At 48.5% G+C, this 18129-nt stretch overlaps 1 protein-coding gene across 41 annotated transcripts in view; it reads left to right on the top strand.

Annotated features, from left to right (window-relative positions):
- Positions 1-18129, top strand: part of DENND2B (DENN domain containing 2B) — a 219831-nt gene that overhangs the window by 169170 nt on the left and 32532 nt on the right. For 27 of the 41 annotated variants that reach the window (XR_010147134.1, XR_010147135.1, XM_063782749.1 and 24 more), the window contains 2 exons: positions 12909-14168; positions 17875-18011. Coding sequence is in view for 38 of the 41 variants with exons in the window: in XM_063782749.1 (XP_063638819.1) it covers positions 12909-14168; positions 17875-18011 (1397 nt within the window). In the remaining 3 variants the exon portion in view is untranslated. The remainder of the gene's footprint in view (positions 1-12908; positions 14169-17874; positions 18012-18129) is intronic. The other 14 variants (XM_063782757.1, XM_063782756.1, XM_063782758.1 and 11 more) reach the window with 1 other exon arrangement.

Raw genomic sequence — 18129 nt, 5'->3', positions numbered from 1 at the left:
TCATGGGTTTCTTATGAATCATTTTATAATCCATTATAATAGCAAAAGGCACACATACAAATCACTTCAAGATAAGCCCCTTGGCCAGGTGCAGTAGCTCATGCCTGTAATGCAAGCACTTTGGGAGGCTGAGGTGGGAGGATTGCTTGCACTCAGGAGTTCGATACCAGCCTGGGTGACGTAGTGAGACCCCCCCATCTCTACAAAAAAAAAATTAATCAGGCATGGTAGTGCATACCTGTAGTCCCAGCTCCTCTGGAGGCTGAGGTGGGAGGATCGCTTGAGCCTGGGAGGTCGAGGCTGCAGTGAGCCATGATGGAGCCACTACACTCCAGCCTGGGGGCCAGACTTTGTTTCAAAGAAAAAAAAAAAAAAAGAACAGATAAGCCCCTCTCCACTTCGATTTGGATTTCTTGGGAGATTGCTATGGGACAAAGGTTTTTAAGATTCTTAGGAGCCTTACTGTCTTCAGAGAGGATTTACAGGACCCACTCATAAGATTCTTAGGAGGCCTTTTGTCTGTCTGTCTGTTCTATGAGGCAACACTTTAAGCAATTTTTTTAAAAATTTTTTTTTTTTTGAGACAGGGTCTCACTCTGTCACCCAGGCTGGAGTACAGTGGTGTGATCTCGGCTCACTGCAGCCTCTGCCAACCAGGTTCAAGTGATTCTCCTGCCTCAGCCTCCCAAGTAGCTGGGATTACAGGCATGAGCCACTACATCTGGCTAATTTTTGCATTTTTAGTAGAGACGGGGTTTTGCCATGTTGACCAGGCTGGTCTCAAACTCCTGACCTCAGGTGATCCACCCGCCTCAGCCTCCCAAAGTGCTGGAATTACAGGCATGAGCCACTGTACCTGGCCAGTTTTTGGGGTCTTAACAAAGGGTTTTTCAGTCTCACTTTAGATTTTTTTTAAACAGATTTATTGAGGGACAATTAAAGTACAATAAATTATATAATTTAAAGTATACAGTTTGAGTTTTCACACACACACTCACACACAAACACACATACTCAATAAAACCATCACCACAATCTGGAAGCCATTTATTTTCTTTTCTTTTTTTGAGATGGAGTTTCGCTCTTGTTGCCCAGGCTGGAGCGCAATGGCGCGATCTCATCTCACTGCAACCTCCGCCTCCCAGGTTCAAGTGATTCTCCTGCCTCAGCCTCCCAAGTAGCTGGGATTACAGCCATGCACCACCATGCCTGGCTAATTTTGTATTTTTAGTAGAGACAGGGTTTCTCCATGTTGGTCAGGCTGGTCTCAAACTCCTGACCTCAGGTGATCCGCCCATCTCAGCCTCCCAAAGTGCTGGGATTACAGGCGTGAGCCACCGTGCCCAGCCACCACAATCTGGAAGCCATTTCTTAATTTGAGAATGTTTTCCTGCCTAGAGGGACTGGAAGTGAAAACCAGCAAGCCCTTTCTCATTTGTGATTCCTTTAAATTTTAACAACGAAACAGCTCCTTCTTAGTTTACCTCTTTTCTCTTTTTTACTGTAGGCAGCTAGAGCAAGTCAGATGGCACCTTCAGCACTTTGCCTGCAAATCTCCTTAGGTAGTTCATCAGATTTATTAGCTATATTTCCTATTATCTATGTTACCACAGCTGACAAGCTTTTCAACACTATAAGGGTTCCTTCTTCTCTAGCTTCTAATAGCATTTCCTTACTCTCCTTTACGCCCCTACTGACAGCCCAAAAGTCACTGTTTTAAGATTTTGTTTTAGTAGCACCTCTCTTGTAGGTGCCAAAATATATTCCAGACATCTACTGCCAACCACCCACCTCAAAAAAAAAATTTAATGGCATAAAACAACATGTTCTTATGCTCCCAGACTCCATGGATTAGGAATTCAGACAGAGCACTGCAGGGATGGCTTGCCCCTGCTCCATGATGTCTGCCTTGGCTAAAAAGACTTCAAGGCTGGCTGGGCGCAGTGGCTCATGCTTGTAATCCCAGCACTTTGGGAGGCTGAGGCATAAGGATCACTTGAGCCCAGGAGTTCAAGACCAGGCTAGGCAACAAAGCAAGACCCTGTCTCCACAAAAACTAGTAATAATAATAAAATTAGCCCAGTGTGCTGGAATGTACCTGTGCTCGCAGCTACTCATGAGGCTGAGGCGGGAGGCTCGCTTGAGCCCAAGAATTCGAGGTTTCAGTGAGCTGAGATCTTGCCACTGCATTGCAGCCTGGCAACAGAGTGAGACACTGTCTCTCAAAAAGAAAAAAGTAAAAGACTTCAAGCCTTGGCAGGGGGCTCAGTAGCTAGGGGCTGGTATCACCTGGAGATGTCTTAACCCCACGTCTGGGGGATTCTAGCTGTTGCTGGGACTTTACCTGGGACTGGCAGCCAGAACACCTACATGTACCCTTTCCACATGGCCTGGGCTTGCTCCTAGCATGGTAGACAGGAATTAGGAGCTGCTGATTTTTTTAGGCCTGGGCCTGAAAAGTAGCACCACATCACTTGTATTGTATGCTATCAATCAAGCAGTAACAGAGCCCAGATTTAAGAGGAGGGGTTATTTTGACTGGAGGCATGTCAAAGAATTTGGGGACCACGTTTTAAAACTACCACAAGTGCCATTGGCATGGTTTCCTGGAATCGGATTTGCCTCCCTCTTGGCTTTGTCTAATGCCTGGCTCTGCTTTATACAGCAGCCCAGTCTTTACTGGACTAGGGCACTGGGGATGTTCCTGTCAGGGATCAGTAACCTCAGAGAGGGCTTCTGCAGTGTCACTATTCTCTCTGTGTTCACTTGCCACTGCTACTTAGAAAGTTCATCATTCCCTTCCAGAGAAGAGCTTAGCGGTCCACTTCGTGCTTCCTTAGAAATCAGCTTGGGGGCAGACAGGTGTGGCTTCCGTAGATTCTTAGATGTGCTTTCTGGAATTGAAAAGGCAACTCAATTTATGCTGTGACTCTCACTACCTTTTACTTAACCCTGACAAGCTGTAGGGACCTGGAGAATCTCTATAGATGGTGGCCTAGATATAGCCCCAGTTGGGGGCTGAGGCTGCCCTGGACCCTGTTGAGGGCTCACAACTGTTTGAGATGCTTGCTTTGGGAGCAAGAAAGCCAAGTTGTGAGTATCACCCTGTCCTTTGGCTTTTTCTCAGGACTTTTCTGGAATGGGATGTCTATGTCTTGTTACTGGGCAAGTTTCTGCTCTAGGCTGGGGAACAAACTCTTGGACTTGCTGACTGAGGCACTCTTCCTCCTTTTTCTCCTCCACGCTCAAGAGTATGGCTTTAGGGTAGCGCAGTGAGAATGCCATCCCCAGAATTGGGGCAGTCACTGAGTGGCAGGAGGATGGTGATGCCGCCAAGCCAACAGGGCCCTTAGTTGAGAAGCCCGAGAATGCTGAATGGCCGGCCACCTTCCAGGCAGTTTCATTTGAAGCAGGCTAGACATTGCTTAGTAGGGATGGAAGCATTTTGGACACTGAGCCCTGTATAACCTTCACCTGCAGACAGGCTCACTTCATGGCACTCATAACACATCCTGGTACCTCTCAGGCTGTTTCCAGGACTACTAGGACTTTTTCCCAACTAGCTCCAGCTTAGTCCCTTCTTGTTACTAACACTTGTAGTAGCCCTATAACCAGAAAAAGCAGAGCAACTTGGAGCATGCCAAGTTCATCAAGGACTAAAGACAGCCTTCCCTCCAAAAAAGTTCCTCGGGGCACCTGACAATATATGAGGCATTCCTTAGCACAAATACTTCTTGTGTTACCAAAGAGGGGCCTGTGTCACTAGCCCAGGGATTGGGGCGTGTTCCTGTGAGACAGTGCCAGAGGGAATATTTATTATGCACTTTAACTCTCACTTTCTGTCTATGTGCATGCGCACACATACACATGATGCTTTTTCTTTTCTTGTTTCTTTTTTTTTTTTTTTTTTTTAATTTTTGAGACAGGATCTCACTTTGTTGCCCAGGCTAGAGTGCCATGGTATAACCATGGCTCACTGCAGCCTTGACCTCCTGGGCTCAAGGATCCTCCTGCCTCAGCCTCTTGAGTAGCTGGGACCACGGGGGCATGCCATCACACCCAGCTAATTTTTAAATTTTCTTTTGTAGAGATGGAGTTTTACCATGTTGGCTAGGCTGGTCTCCAACTCCTGGGCTCAAGTGATCTTCCCACCTTGGCCTCTCAAATTGTTGGAATTAGAGGCATGAGCCACCATGTCTGGCCCACAATACTTTTTCTTTAAATTTATTTCTCTTTCCATACCTTAGCTCATATTCTTTCCATCCTAATTATGTGTCTTACATATTTGTGTGTGTGTGTGCATTTATGGTGCTCTGTTTCTTTTAAATGTCCTTTGCATTCTCCCCTGCTTTCTTTTATCTGTTCATCTTACTTCATCTCTCCTTAAAATGTTGGTTTTGGCCAGTTGCATGCTGCAGTGTTGGCATCCGTGCCTGTGTTGAGCAGCAGAACTGGCTGCCTGCTGACAAGGCCACGGCACAAGTGCCCAGTTCTACGGTGTCTGCCTCCCAGGGGCGTACTCTGGGATTGTAGAATAACAGAGAGAGGATAAGAGCAGTCTTGGGTGTCTGATGGCTGCTTTGTATTTACTTTTAAAAATTATTTATTTTACCTTTATGGAATGATTTATAGTGTTCAAACACTGTTAGAGATTTGCGTCATCTTAGCCACACAGCTGGTGTGTGAGGACACTCAGAGTAAGTGTTGTCTGTGTTTAAAGAACCTGAGGCACAGAGAACTTAGAGGGCTTGCCCATGAGCATGCCCAGAAAGTGATGGGACCAGGACCCAGCCAGTGGAGCTTTCGTGCCTAGTGGGAGAGGGCTTTGGGGGCTGACGGCGATACTGGGCTGCACCGAGTGCTTTGTGTACCTTTCTCTGTTGTTCTTCAGCTCATACACCACAAAGAGAAAGGCGAGGAAGTCTGCAGACAATGTTGTGAGCAGGCATACAAGAGGCCTAGGTTTTTAACTATTTACATTTTCATTCATTTAGTCATTCAACACAAATAATAATTCCTTTTAAGTTCTAGGCACTTTGCAGGGGGCTATCAAGATTAACAAGATACTGTTACCACCTTCAGGTGGGCTCACTCATAGTCTAGTAAAGGGAGAGGAAACAGTCTGGTGCAATGCAGTGTTATACGTGCCATCACAGATGTTTCCCCAATGGAGGCCTCTGCATAGGCCATCTCTACCTGAAAGGGGGTAGGGTGTGAAGAAGCTAAGAGTTTGATGTGCCTAAGGGTGGGATACAGGATTGATATGGAGGGAAAACAATGTGGGATAATGAAGGGGAAAATAGGCAGGGACCAGCTCATGGGGTCCTCGTCAACAATGCCAGTGAATTTGCATTTTATTCTGTAGATATGAGGAGTTTCAAGCATGATCAGTTTTTCATTTTGGGAAAATGTCAGAAGATGAGAGGATGGACCAAAACTGCTTTAAGACTGAAGGCAGAAAGAGGAGTTAAGAGACCAAAGAAGTAGCAGTAGCAGTAGCAGTAGGGATGGCGAGGAGGGGGACACATCTGAGAGATGTTAGGAAGTAGAATTGATAGGACATAGTCATCAAGTAGATCAATGTGTTTGGGGAGAGGGCTGGATCCAGATGCTTGAAGCAGGAGGGGAACAAACTCTGACCTTTTCTCCCCCCTCTGGAATGAGTTTCTCTAGAGCGTTAAGTGTAGCTAGAGAAGTCCAAGTGCTGGGACGTTCCAGTGTTTTGAGGTCTGGACGAGGAAGAAGAACTAGCCAAGGAGACCCACCGAGAAGAGCATTTAGTGAGAAAAGAAGAAAACCATGAAGAGTGATGTCCTGAGACGCTCAAGAAACAGGGAGTGATCAACTGAAGCATAAAGCAGCATAGGGACGAGACTGTGAGAGCAGACGTCCAGTGCAGGCACATGGGAAAGTGGGTGCTAGTGTAAGGCCAGCCCTTTTAGACGGGCATTGGGTCCCCACCTCTTCGTTGCCTACTCAAGCATGTTATTCCTGCATTTGTGCCCTCTGTATCTGCACTGACAACCTTTCCCTCTCTACTGGATCATTCCAATTACAGTCACAAGGTTGGCATGGTGGTTCATGCCTGCAATCCCAGCACTTTGGGAGGCCAAGGCAGGAGAATCACTGGAGGCCAGGACTTCAAGACCTATCTGGGCAACATAGTGAGACCCCCATCTGTGAAAAAAAAAAAATTAGCTGGACCTGGTGGCATGAACCTGTAGTCCCAGCTATTCATGAGGCTAAGGTGGGAAGGTGGCTTGAGCCCAGGATTTTTGGGTTACGGTGAGCTATGTACTCCAGCCTGAGCGACAGAGCAAGACCCTGTGAGAGAGAGGAAGGAGAGGAAGAAGAGGAAGGAGAGGAAGAGAAGAAAGAATGAAAGAAAGAAAAGGAGGGAGGGAGGGAGGAAGGAAGGAGAGAGAGAGAAAGAGAGAGAAAGAAAGAAAAAGAGAGAGAAAGATGCTTCCATTATGCCATATTCTTCTCCAGCTACCATCCCATTTCTTTGTTCCTTTTTTAGGAAAACTCTAAAAGAGTTGTCTGAACTCTGTCTCCACTGCTTCTCCTCCCTTTTCTTGAATTTTTCCAGTCGTGCTTCCCTTCCTACCTCTCTACCAAAACCTCTCTTCGTCAGGTCACAGTGACCTCCATGTTTCAAATCATTTCTCAGTCCTTCTCTTACTTAGTTGTTGGCAGGTTTGACTCAGTTGGTCACTCCCTGTTTCTTAAGTGTCTCAGGACATTGCTCTTCATGGTTTTCTTCTTTTCTCACTAAATCCTCTTCTCAATCGGTCTCCTTGGCTAGTTCTTCTTCCTTGTCCAGACCCCAACACACTGGAACATCCCAGCACTTGGACTTCTCTAGCTACACTTACGCTCTAGAGGATCTTATTTGGCCACATGGTTTTAAATATTTCTATATACCACTAATGACTCCCATATTGAAATTTATAACCCAGACTCTATTCTACCAGTGCTCAGGCCAAATATCCTGATGCTGTCCTAGACTTCCCGTTTGTGTCTCACTGCTCATCTAACCCATCAGCAAATTGCATTGGCCCAGCCCTCAAAGTAGATCCGTCTCTACCACTACCCTTCTGATCCAAGTCATCATAATAATCGTTTGTCTGGATTGCTGCAGTGGCATTCTAAATAGTCTCCTTGTTGCCACCTTTGTACCCCTCCCTGCCTGTCATCCTCTGATGTGAAGTCAGATTCTGTCACTGTCCTGCTCACACCCATTCAAGAGCTTCCTTCTCTTGAGAGTGTAAGCCCAAGTCTTATCAGTGGCCCATGGGGCCTTCCATAATGTGGCTTCTGGTGTCTCTCAGGCTCATCTCCAGCCCACACTTCGTTGTTTCCCTCCACTCTGGCCACACTGGCCTCCTTGTTGCCCCTGGAATACAGTAGGCATGCGGTTATCTTTGCCCTACTGCACTTTCTGTCTGGAACATTCCTCCCCTGGATAGACACATTGCTCACTTCCTTTGGGTTGTGTTCATGTGTCCCCTGGCAAGAGGGGCTTCCCTGACCTCCCTATGTAAAACAGCAACTCATCTCTACTGCTCATCTCTGATCCCTTTCCCCTTCTTTATTCTTCGTTATTGGCCCCCAAACCATCTCACAGAGTTGATATGTTACCTGCTCACTCTAAACAAATAAGGCAACTTGATGTGTCTCTACCAGAATGTAACCTATAGAAAAAGAGACTTTGTCTGTTTTTAGTCTCTGCTGATCCTTTTTTTTTTTTCTTTTGAGACAAGGTCTCACTCTGTTGCCCAGGCTGGAGTGCAGTGGTATGATTGTGGCTTGCTGCAGCCTTGACCTCCCAGGCTCTAGCAGTCCTCCCACCTCAGCCTAAAATAGTGCCTGGAATAGACTTGGTGCTCAATATATTTGGTTGAATGGATGGAGAGCCAAAATGTATCTCCGGCCTGGTGGGGTTGCACACTGTGGTCTTGGTGATAGGTGGCTTCCTTTGTTCAGATGCAGAGAAGGCTAGCAAGGAGCTGGCCTAGGAACCATGAAGAAGTGAAGCTAGAGACTGTCAGTGGCTTTGCTCCCATGGTGGCATCCGAAGGCAGGCCCTGCCCTTCTCTTGGCCGTGGTCTCCTCTTGTCCAACAGGGGAGAATGATCTTACTTTCCCTCTGAGTCTCAGTTTGAGGAACTAGGAAATAACTAGACAGAGAGGAACTGAAGCCCAGGAATGAGCACTCTCTCCCATCCATGCCAGGGGATGACACCTGCTGTGCAAACTCTTTGTCACGAGGATCTAGACATCCTGACACCTGGCTCCCATTGTGTCCCTCCTGAAGCCTCCCTAGTGTTCCCTCTCTAGGTGAGACTCTCCTGACCCTCCTTCAGCCTGAGAGCAAAGACTGGTGGAAGCTGATTCTTAGGGTGGCTGAACTAGCTCCACTTCCAGGGGGTGCCCCCATAAGAGCATCAGAGCCTGTAGTAGTGAGAGAGAGATCCAATCCAGACATCATGGAAGCTAAGCTGGCCTGTGGGGAAGTGGGGAAGGAAGGCCAGGGCAGTGGCTCTGCATTGGGATGGGATGGGCCAATGATAACGCAGGCGTGGCCTTTCCCACCTGCATCTTTTTACTACTGCCGTGGAGCAAATCACCCCAAAACTTAGTGGCTTAACACAGTTGCTTGTTTCTCACATTTCTGTGGGTTTTCCGGTGGTTCCTCTGCTGGTTTCCCCTGGGCGCACTCATGTAGCTGTGTCCGGCTGGGTCTGGGTCCAAGGTGGCCTCATTCATGAGTCCGGCAGTTGTAGGCTGGCTATTGACAGAGGTGCCTTGGTCACATTCCATGGGACCTCTCGTCCTCTAAAAGACTAGACTGGCTTCCTTATGTGACGGTGTCAGGGCAGCATTCCAGGTGGGTAAAGGGAGAAACTACAAGGCCTCTTGAGGCCTCAAGTTTAGAATTTGAACAATTTCAATTTCCACCGCCACATTGTATTATACTCAAAGCAAATCACCAAGATCAACCAAGATTCGAGTGACAGAGCAATAGACTCCACCTTTCCATAGCCTGAGCTGCTGACAATTCATGGTCATATTTGATTTACTCCCCGCCCTCCCGCCCCCCTGCCCCGACAGCGTTCAGGATCCATTGACAGTGGCAAACTGACCAAATTTCCCAGGTGATTACTCTGAAGAGTCAGCCCCTTGTGAATATTAGTAATTATCAAGCTAAGATGGAACACTGTGTGTTAGGCCCCAAGCTCAATGCTCGACAGGTACTATTTCTCACAGGGATTCTCTGAGATTTGTGATCTTTCTTTTTTTTTTTTTTTTTTTTTGAGACTCTTGTTTTCACTCTTGCTGCCCAGGCTGGAGTGCAATGGCGTGATCTCGGCTCACTGCAACCTCCGCCTCCTGGGTTCAAGTGATTCTCCTGCCTCAGCCTCCCGAGTCACTGGAATTACAGTTGCCTGCCACCACGCCCAGCTAATTTTTGTTATTTTTAGTAGAGACTGGGTTTCGCCATGTTGGCCAGGCTGGTCTTGAACTCCTGACCTCAGGTCATCCGTCTGTCTCAGCCTCCCAAAGTGCCGGGATTACAGGCGTGAGCCACTGCACCTGGCCGAGATATGTGATCTTCCAACACCCATTTTAGAGTTAAGGAAACTGAGGCTTAGGGAGAGAAGATTACTTGCTCAAAGTCATGAAGCTTATAAGTGGCTACACTGAAACTTGAACCCCAAGGCTGTGATGTTCTTACCCTCTCTTGAGACTGACTGGCTAGCCATAACCTGATAAAAAAAAAAAAAAAAAAAACAGTACTAATGATCATGAGCATTTTGCATCCATGGTCTCATTGGCTCAGTATGACAACCCTGCGATGTAAAATGGAACAGTTTTGAAGAAATGAAACTGGATGTTCAGAGTGTGAGTCCATTGCTAATAAGAGGTAGAATCAGAAACATGCAGACAGATAACAGAGAATTCTACCCTCAAGTGAGAATGTCACCCCAGGAGGGCAGGGCCTTATCTTTATTGTTTACCAGACCTTGGAATGAGTGACTGGTGCCTTCTCTGTGATATGGGGCTTCAGGTCAGCACAGGCAGGTTCCTCTGTGGTACAGTGCACTGGGCCTGGCCTGTGTGGGGAGGCTGGGGCAAGGGTAGCACGTGAAGCCGTGGGTCCCAGGTCAGCAGTGACACCAAAGACAGGACCTTCAGAGGAAAGGGCCAGTCTACTCTCTATTTTATGCTGCATGAGAGGGGAGAAATGAAACCTCAGTTGAAGCAGGGTAGGCATTGAGAGAAAGTTCTTAACCTGTGAGGATTTATTCGTGCTGGAGCCACTAAGGGAAGTTATAGAATCATTCTTTCTGAAAGCATGCTGGGATCAGATGGACCAGAGGCCCTGAATCATTTTCCTATCCCAAGGAGCCATGCCCCACACTACCATAAGTAACAGTGGTTCCATGGACTGGTGAATTCTCTCCTGGGCTGCTGGGGAGACACAGCCCTAGGGAACCACGTATCAAAGTGCCTGAGCAGGTGAGGCATGTATAGTTTAAAAAGGCTTCCCAAGAGATTGTGAGTCTCATTAGGTGCCTGCCATCTCCCAGTAAGAATATAAGCTTCATGAGGACATGAATTTATGTCTGTGTTGTTTATTCTTGTATCTAGCACCTAGAACAGGCCTAGCACAGAGTAGGTGCTCACTAAGTATTTGTCGAATGAATAAACAAATGAAATTGTCCTCTGTCAAATGCATCTTCAGTTGAGAACTAAAACAGAGTCTTTGTGTAGCACAGACACTCATTCACTTAGGGGCTAGACTGATGACCTTTTGTATTTATGGTTCTATAAAATAAGAGAGACCTAAGGCCTCCATGAACTGTGAGGAAGTTGGGATCTCCCCCGGCCTCAAGCCTGGCGACTTGCCCTGCTGCTCCCTACCCCAGGGAGTGCGGAGGCTTACTCCGTTCACACCTCCTCACTGAGCAGAGCCTCTTTGGTCATTGGCTTGGCTGGGCACTGAATTTCTCTCATCTGTGCCCATATGCACATGGGATGGCTCTTGTTTGACTTGCCCTTTGAAAAACAGCTTAAGCATGTTGAGGTTTCCTGTTGATTGGGGGCAGCCAGAGGCCTGTGACCCAGCAGGGAATTGTCAGCCAATCCCTGACTCACCCAAACTCCAGTTTTCTGTGTGTGAGCGAGCAGTGACAGCAGCCTGGCTCAGGGGCAGCTGGCTGCCTTCCTGTGGATAGCATGGCATTCCGGAGCCTGAGAGGCTGGGCAGCCCAGAGCTGAGGGCCACGGCCTTAGGGTCAGGTAGACCTTGTGCTGTGCAGTGTTGGCAAATCCTGCTGTTTTTGAACTGAAACTGTTTGGAAAGAATTCTGAAAGTTGACAGTGGTTACTCTAGTAGACAACTAGAAAAGTGTGCCCAAGAGGAAGTATGCTCATGGTTCTCTTCAATAAGCTCACCTTTCCCTTCCTTTTGCCCTTCATCATTCACCGAGCACCTTCCAGACACTATCTGTTTGTCCCTGGGCCTAGAAGAAACCATGGTCTAGTAGGGAAGACCAAGAAGTCCCTTGATACTTACAAGTGCTGTGGCAGGGGTGTGCCGAGTGCTGTGGGGATTTCTCTTGAGCTGCCTCAGGGCCCTGGCAGTTCAGAAAGTGGCAGAGGCACTGCTTCCTCTTCAGAGAGTCAGCCCAGTGTAGTGGAAGTTCATGTCCTGGTTTCACTTACCAGCTGAGTGACCTCGGATGAGATATTAAACCTTTCTGTGCCTTAGTGTTTTTTATTTGTAAAATGAAGATAATAAACATGATAACCTCATAGAATTTTCAGGAAGATTAAATGAGTTAACATATGTAAAAACATTTATTCAGAAGTGTTCCTTGTAGTTGCCAAGATCTGCACATGGATTTGGAGCTGGGACATGGTAGATGCCAATTATTGGATGTGATGATGCCACTGCTGGAGGGTGGAGCTGCCTAAGGAGTTGGCCTCCCCACCCCATTGGCTTCCTCAATGATAGAGTGGAAAAGACTCCTGAGGGGCGCTTCTGACCTTTCTGAGGCCCTCAGGGATTCTAATTCTGGTCAGAACCCAACATGAAGAAGCGAGATGTTATGTCTAGTAGCAGAAGTCCCAGGGGAGACAGAGGCTTGTTAAGGGGAAAGATCAAAGGGTTTGAGTGTATTTGGGGGCTACTTCAGGGAGTGGTGTTCAAGAACCACCTTGCACCAGTTCACAAGAGCTGATTAGTGGCATCTCTTCTCAACTCCACAGCCAGTGACGTCACATTGGTAGCTCAGCCATAGTTGGAATATTTATACTACCAAAATTGGCAAGTGCTACCAATCTGCTGTTGCCCCTAGAGAGCCGGTTGTTCAGACTTGTTTGGTTTTGGGTTTTTTGGTCCCTTTTTCCCTCTTTTTGCCATACACAGCGTCTCACTATGTTGCCCAGGCTGGTCTTGAACTGCTGGGCTCAAGCGATCCTCTTGCCTCTGCCTCTCTAAGTGCTGGGATTACAGGCATGAGCCACCACACCTTCTGAGAACTGGTTGTTAAGCATGTGGCAGCACACCACTGGGCTTTCTGTCCTCTTACTGGCAGATGTAGACTCTTGGGATGCTCTTGCTTGGCACAGAACAGGTGTCTGTTTCAGACATTACTCAGGGTGCCTGGGGATGGTTTGGGCAGAGAGGCCTGTTGAGTTTGGCCTGCTGTGATTAAGGAGCTATTGCTGTCCTTGAAGACAGCCTTCAAGGTATATTACTTGAATAGAATACTCTTTGAGAGTCCTCCAGGAAAAAGATGCTGAGTTCTGTAAGAATAAAACAGGATGCCACTGGTTGGTCAGCCACTCACTACCATTTTCTTTTCTTTTCCTTTGTTTTGTTTTGCCCCCAGGTCTCAGTCAGTCTCTCCACCTCCAGTTCTCTCCCCACCAAGGAGTCCCATCTACCCGCTCAGTGATAGTGAAACCTCAGCCTGCAGGTACCCCAGCCACTCCAGCTCCCGGGTGCTCCTCAAGGACCGGCACCCCCCAGCTCCTTCACCCCAGAATCCTCAAGATCCCTCCCCAGATACTTCCCCACCCACCTGTCCCTTCAAGACCGCCAGCTTCGGTTATTTGGACAGAAGCCCTTCGGCGTGCAAGAGAGAAGCCCAAAAGGAAAGTGTCCAAGGCGCAGCCCAGGATGTAGCAGGGGTAGCTGCCTGCCTCCCCCTTGCCCAGAGCACGCCATTCCCGGGGGCAGCAGCTGGCCCCCGGGGCGTCTTGCTGACCCGTACCGGTACCCGCGCCCACAGCCTGGGCATCCGGGAGAAGATATCAGCATGGGAAGGTCGCCGAGAGGCGTCGCCCAGGATGAGCATGTGTGGAGAGAAGCGGGAGGGCTCTGGGAGCGAGTGGGCGGCCAGTGAGGGCTGCCCCAGCCTGGGCTGTCCCAGCGTGGTGCCGTCCCCCTGCAGCTCTGAAAAGACCTTTGATTTCAAGGGCCTCCGGAGGATGAGCAGGACCTTCTCCGAGTGTTCCTACCCAGAGACTGAGGAGGAGGGAGAGGCGCTCCCTGTCCGGGACTCTTTATACCGGCTGGAGAAACGGCTGGGCCGGAGTGAGCCCAGCGCCTTCCTCAGGGGGCATGGCAGCAGGAAGGAGAGCTCAGCAGTGCTGAGCCGGATCCAGAAAATTGAACAGGCCCTGAAGGAGCAGCCAGGCCGGGGGCTCCCCCAGCTCCCCAGCAGCTGCTACAGCGTGGACCGGGGGAAAAGGAAGACTGGAACCTTGGGCTCCTTGGAGGAGCCGGCAGGGGGCGCGAGTGTGAGCGCTGGCAGCCGGGCAGTCGGAGTGGCTGGTGTTGCGGGGGAGGCGGGCCCACCCCCAGAGAGGGAAGGCAGTCGTTCCACTAAGCCCGGGACCCCTGGAAATAGCCCTAGCTCCCAGCGGCTGCCATCGAAGAGTTCCCTCGATCCCGCTGTGAACCCTGTCCCCAAACCCAAGCGCACCTTTGAATACGAGGCTGACAAGAACCCCAAGAGTAAGCCCAGTAATGGTCTACCTCCTTCACCCACACCTGCTGCTCCACCCCCCTTGCCCTCCACCCCAGCCCCGCCAGTCACCCGGAGACCCAAGAAGGACATGCGTGGTCACCGCAAGTCCCAGAGCAGGTAATGCATGCCCCTCCGGTGTGTTGTAGCTGAATACCGTGGCTTTCTTTTAAATGGACAGTGCAAACACAGATTGTAGGATGGGTCGCAGTCATTAGTGCTTCGTAAGCTCTGAAGTGCTGAATAATTGTTAGGTGGTAGTTTTGGTAGTGAAAAATGAGATTGTTCTGCTCTTACAAGATACTTGGACATGAGTGGGAATGCTTACAGGATACTTGGGACCTGAGTGCTGGTCACTGAAGGTATTGGCTGGGTTTGGCCTTTGGGGTAGAGCTGGGCTGTGTCCTGCCCCTGTTGTAGCTTCCTCAATCTTCTGTTGGGAGTAGGTAAAGCAGGCAGTCCTTTGCGGACTAGTAGGATCTTAGCCTCCCTACCACCTGAAGTACCAGCATTAGAAATTAATTTCTTTGAATGAAGCATTATCTGAATACTGCATTTTATCATTAACATGGTAGTGTCGGCAAATTTAACACAATTCCTTCTCTCCTGAGGGCCTCCTGGCCGTATACGAACCCTGGGCTTATATCAAGAGGGGATTCTTGGGGAGACTGATGAAAAAAGGAGTAAAACAGGAATGAGCCTGTTCCGAGGCTCACGTTGGTTTCCTGGTCAGTCTCAGGATTTCTAACCCCAGATTACCAAGGGCTGTCTCCCCAGTAACTTGGAGCTGGAGCTATTGGAATTGGTGAAAGCTGGCAGGCGTCTTGTTCTCTGAATCAGGGTAGGCTGGGAGTGAGCTTCCTTCGGAATACTTATCCTCCTACACCTTACTGCCTTTCTCATCTAACCCCACGACTGATGGGTATTCAGGTTTGTTTCACTTCTGGGGATTCTTTAGTCTGTCCCCACACTTCAGGCTTCATCTAACATATCCCATCTCATATATAAACTTTCCTGCCATGTGCAGAAAGGAAGAAATTTCAAAGATTCAGACCCCCGAGCGGGAACAGCCCGTGGCTAAGGGTAATCCCGTGTTTGAGTCCACCCCAGAATGCTCACTGGCTCTTTAATTCTTAAACGGCCTGCCAAGAGTGTTTGTTTTGTCCTTGTTCATCCATTTCTATAAACATTCTTCTAGAGCCTGCTGTGCACCAAGATTGTGCTGGTCAAGAGGACGCAGAGGCAAATAGGACATGGTTCTTCCATTCAAGGACTTTGTGGTTTGGTGCACAGATAAATCATAGATAATGTCATATGTGCCGTGACTCATGGCAGTGCAGGAGGCCGCAGAGACCCAGAGAAGGGGCATCTGAGTTAGATGGGGGAGAGAAGGGAGGCTCCTCATAGAGGGAGTTGCTGAGCTAAATTTAGAAGAGCCAAAAGCAGTTGGCTAGGTGACCAAAGGGAGTGGGGGGAGAGTTCATCAGCCTGAAGGTTTTACACATATTCCACCCCACACTGCATTTATATATAATATATACACACATATACCATATATGGAGGAGTCCCTTCATGTAAGAATTAACTTAGCAAACTTAAATCTGTGCTCTTGGAAAAAGAGAAACAGTTCCAGAAGTGCAGTCTGTTCTGTATGCCATTTCACACAGTGAACATGTTCCATGAGGAGTAGAGATGGTAAGTTTGTGTCTGTTATACCACGTGTGATTCTTATATTTAATATACTTTTTCATTTTAAAAAAAATGCAGTCCAGGTGAGGTGGCTCACACCTGTAATTCCAACACTTTGGGAGGCTAAAGTGGGAGGATCATTTAAGACCAGGAGTTCGAGACAGCCTGGGCAACATAATGAGACCTCATCTCTACAAAAAATCTTAAAAATTAGCTGGAGTGTTGGCATGTGCCTGCAGTCTCAGCTACTTGGGAGGCTGAGGAGGGAGGATAGCTTGAGCCCAGGAGGTTGAGGGTACAGCGAGTATGATCACACCACTGCACTCTAGCCTGGGCAACAGCACAAGACCTTGTCTCTCAAAAAAATTTGTGTGTGTGTGTGTGTGTGTAAAATGCAAGCCAAGCCAAGTGTTTCTTCTGGCATTCAGCCAAAAAGAAAAAAAAAACCTGGGGAGAAACTATTAGTTTTAATGAGAGACAGCATGTTGGTCCTCAGTGTGACACCTTCCTGGGAGATTTTCAAGGATAATTTGACTGAACATGATTTGTGTCTTATTTACTGACTTGAGGGCTACCTGCATACGATGCTGAGTCTACTGTATATGCCAAAGAAAACTTGCTCTCACACTAACTCTGGTCCTGGGCCAACATCTGCGAACCACTGTGCTCAGCCATTGGTTGTTTAACTAGTTGAGAATCTCTGGGCCAAAGACAGAAATCTGGGAGTCATCAAGATAGAGATGGTAGATATGGCAATGGCCCATGGATATTTGGTCCCTAGAAAGTACAGAGTGAGAAAGAGTTTTTAAGACAGAACTCTGAGAGACCTGGACACTTAAAAGGCAAATGGAAAAGGAGAACCCCTCACAAGAGTCTGAAAAGTAGTGGCCAGAGAGTTAGTTGAAAGCCAGGAGGGAATGTGTCACAGAGGCACACGGAGGAGATGTCAATATAAAGAGTGTTCGGTTGTGTTGAGTGCTTGGGGCGGGGCAGGGGCAGGCAAGCTAAGAACAAGCTGTAGCCTTCAGGACACTTTTAGCCCTTTACCTACACCCTAGGACTCTCAGGAGAAGCTGTTAGTAAACAAGAGAAAAAGGGCTTTATTGGCTGAAAGGTCTGATGGTGCCCCAAAGAAGAGGGAGGTGTTCATGGGTGGGAGGAGGGATCCAGTCAGTGCCTTTCCTTCTTTCCCTCCCCAGGAGCCTGCGGGGACTTGCCTTGGAGCGGGAGAGGGTGCAGTTGGGGTCTCAGATGAAGGACGTACCTCTCTCATGAAGGAGAGGGGCAGAGAGTGCTGTAGGCTCAGGGTGTCTTAGGAGACAACAAGCTGTGGTCTTGAAATCATACAGTAGAGAGGAAGGTTGTCCAAAGGATGGGAAGGAGCAAGCTAGCTGAAGGGAAGCTTGGTCTTGGAAGCAGCTTCTGGCTGCAAATTGTCCTCCCAGCTCCACCTTGGCAGTGGTCTTATTTGTTTTAAGGGCTCAGCCCTTCCTGCTTCAACAAACCACCCAGCAACAACTGCTTTTCCAACCCCCTGACAGCCCTGAGTGGGACCCTCCCAGTGTTGAGCCTTCCTACCTGCTTAGTGCAGTGGCAGGAGTCCCCAGCTAGGATGCAGATGAGGATGTGAGACCCCAGAGGCAGACCAGGCACTCAATTCCAGTGGAATCACAGACACTTCTCAGGGAGGATATTCTCTAGGGCTTGAGGCCAAAATTATAGTTAAGAGCTCGGGCCCTGGAGTGAGACGTCGCCTGGGAGAATCATGCCTCTGTCACTTCCATCTCCTCTTTCACAAGATGTCACAATACTGGTGGCACTGTTGTGAAGATTAATGAGATAACACATGTAAAGGTGGATTTGACGCAGCACCTGGAACAGCATGCTTTTAAGCTGGGGTAGTTGTTATCTAATAGCGGTATTATTCAGGATAAGGCACATTGCAGGCACCCAGGCTGGGGCCTTTCAGACCGTCTGTCTCTTCATTTGGATGGTAAGTTTGGACCCACCTTGATGCTCTTTCAGAAGCTGCCTTTATAAGGAGGGCCTATGGTCTTTGCTGTTGCCATGGACATTCCCCAGCAAGGCAGCAGAGATCTGATTCAGCAGGAATGACTCTTGCTCTTGTTATCCACAGAAAATCCTTTGAGTTTGAGGATGCATCCAGTCTCCAGTCCCTGTACCCCTCTTCTCCCACTGAGAATGGTACTGAGAACCAACCCAAGTTTGGATCCAAAAGCACTTTAGAAGAAAATGCCTATGAAGATATTGTGGGTAAGCAATGGCAGAGGTGGCGCCTGGGTCATCTCAGGGGGCTGCAGAAGAACAGGAACAGGAGGAGACACCTAGATTGACCTCCTTCACTGTGGGCAGGCATGGTCCCACCTTCTGG

The sequence above is a fragment of the Pan troglodytes genome, chromosome 9, assembly GCF_028858775.2.
Source record: "Pan troglodytes isolate AG18354 chromosome 9, NHGRI_mPanTro3-v2.0_pri, whole genome shotgun sequence".
In the NCBI taxonomy this organism is placed as follows: Eukaryota; Metazoa; Chordata; class Mammalia; order Primates; family Hominidae; genus Pan; species Pan troglodytes.
The sequence above is the reverse complement of the archived record's forward strand: the minus strand, read 5'-3'. Positions and strand labels throughout refer to the sequence as shown.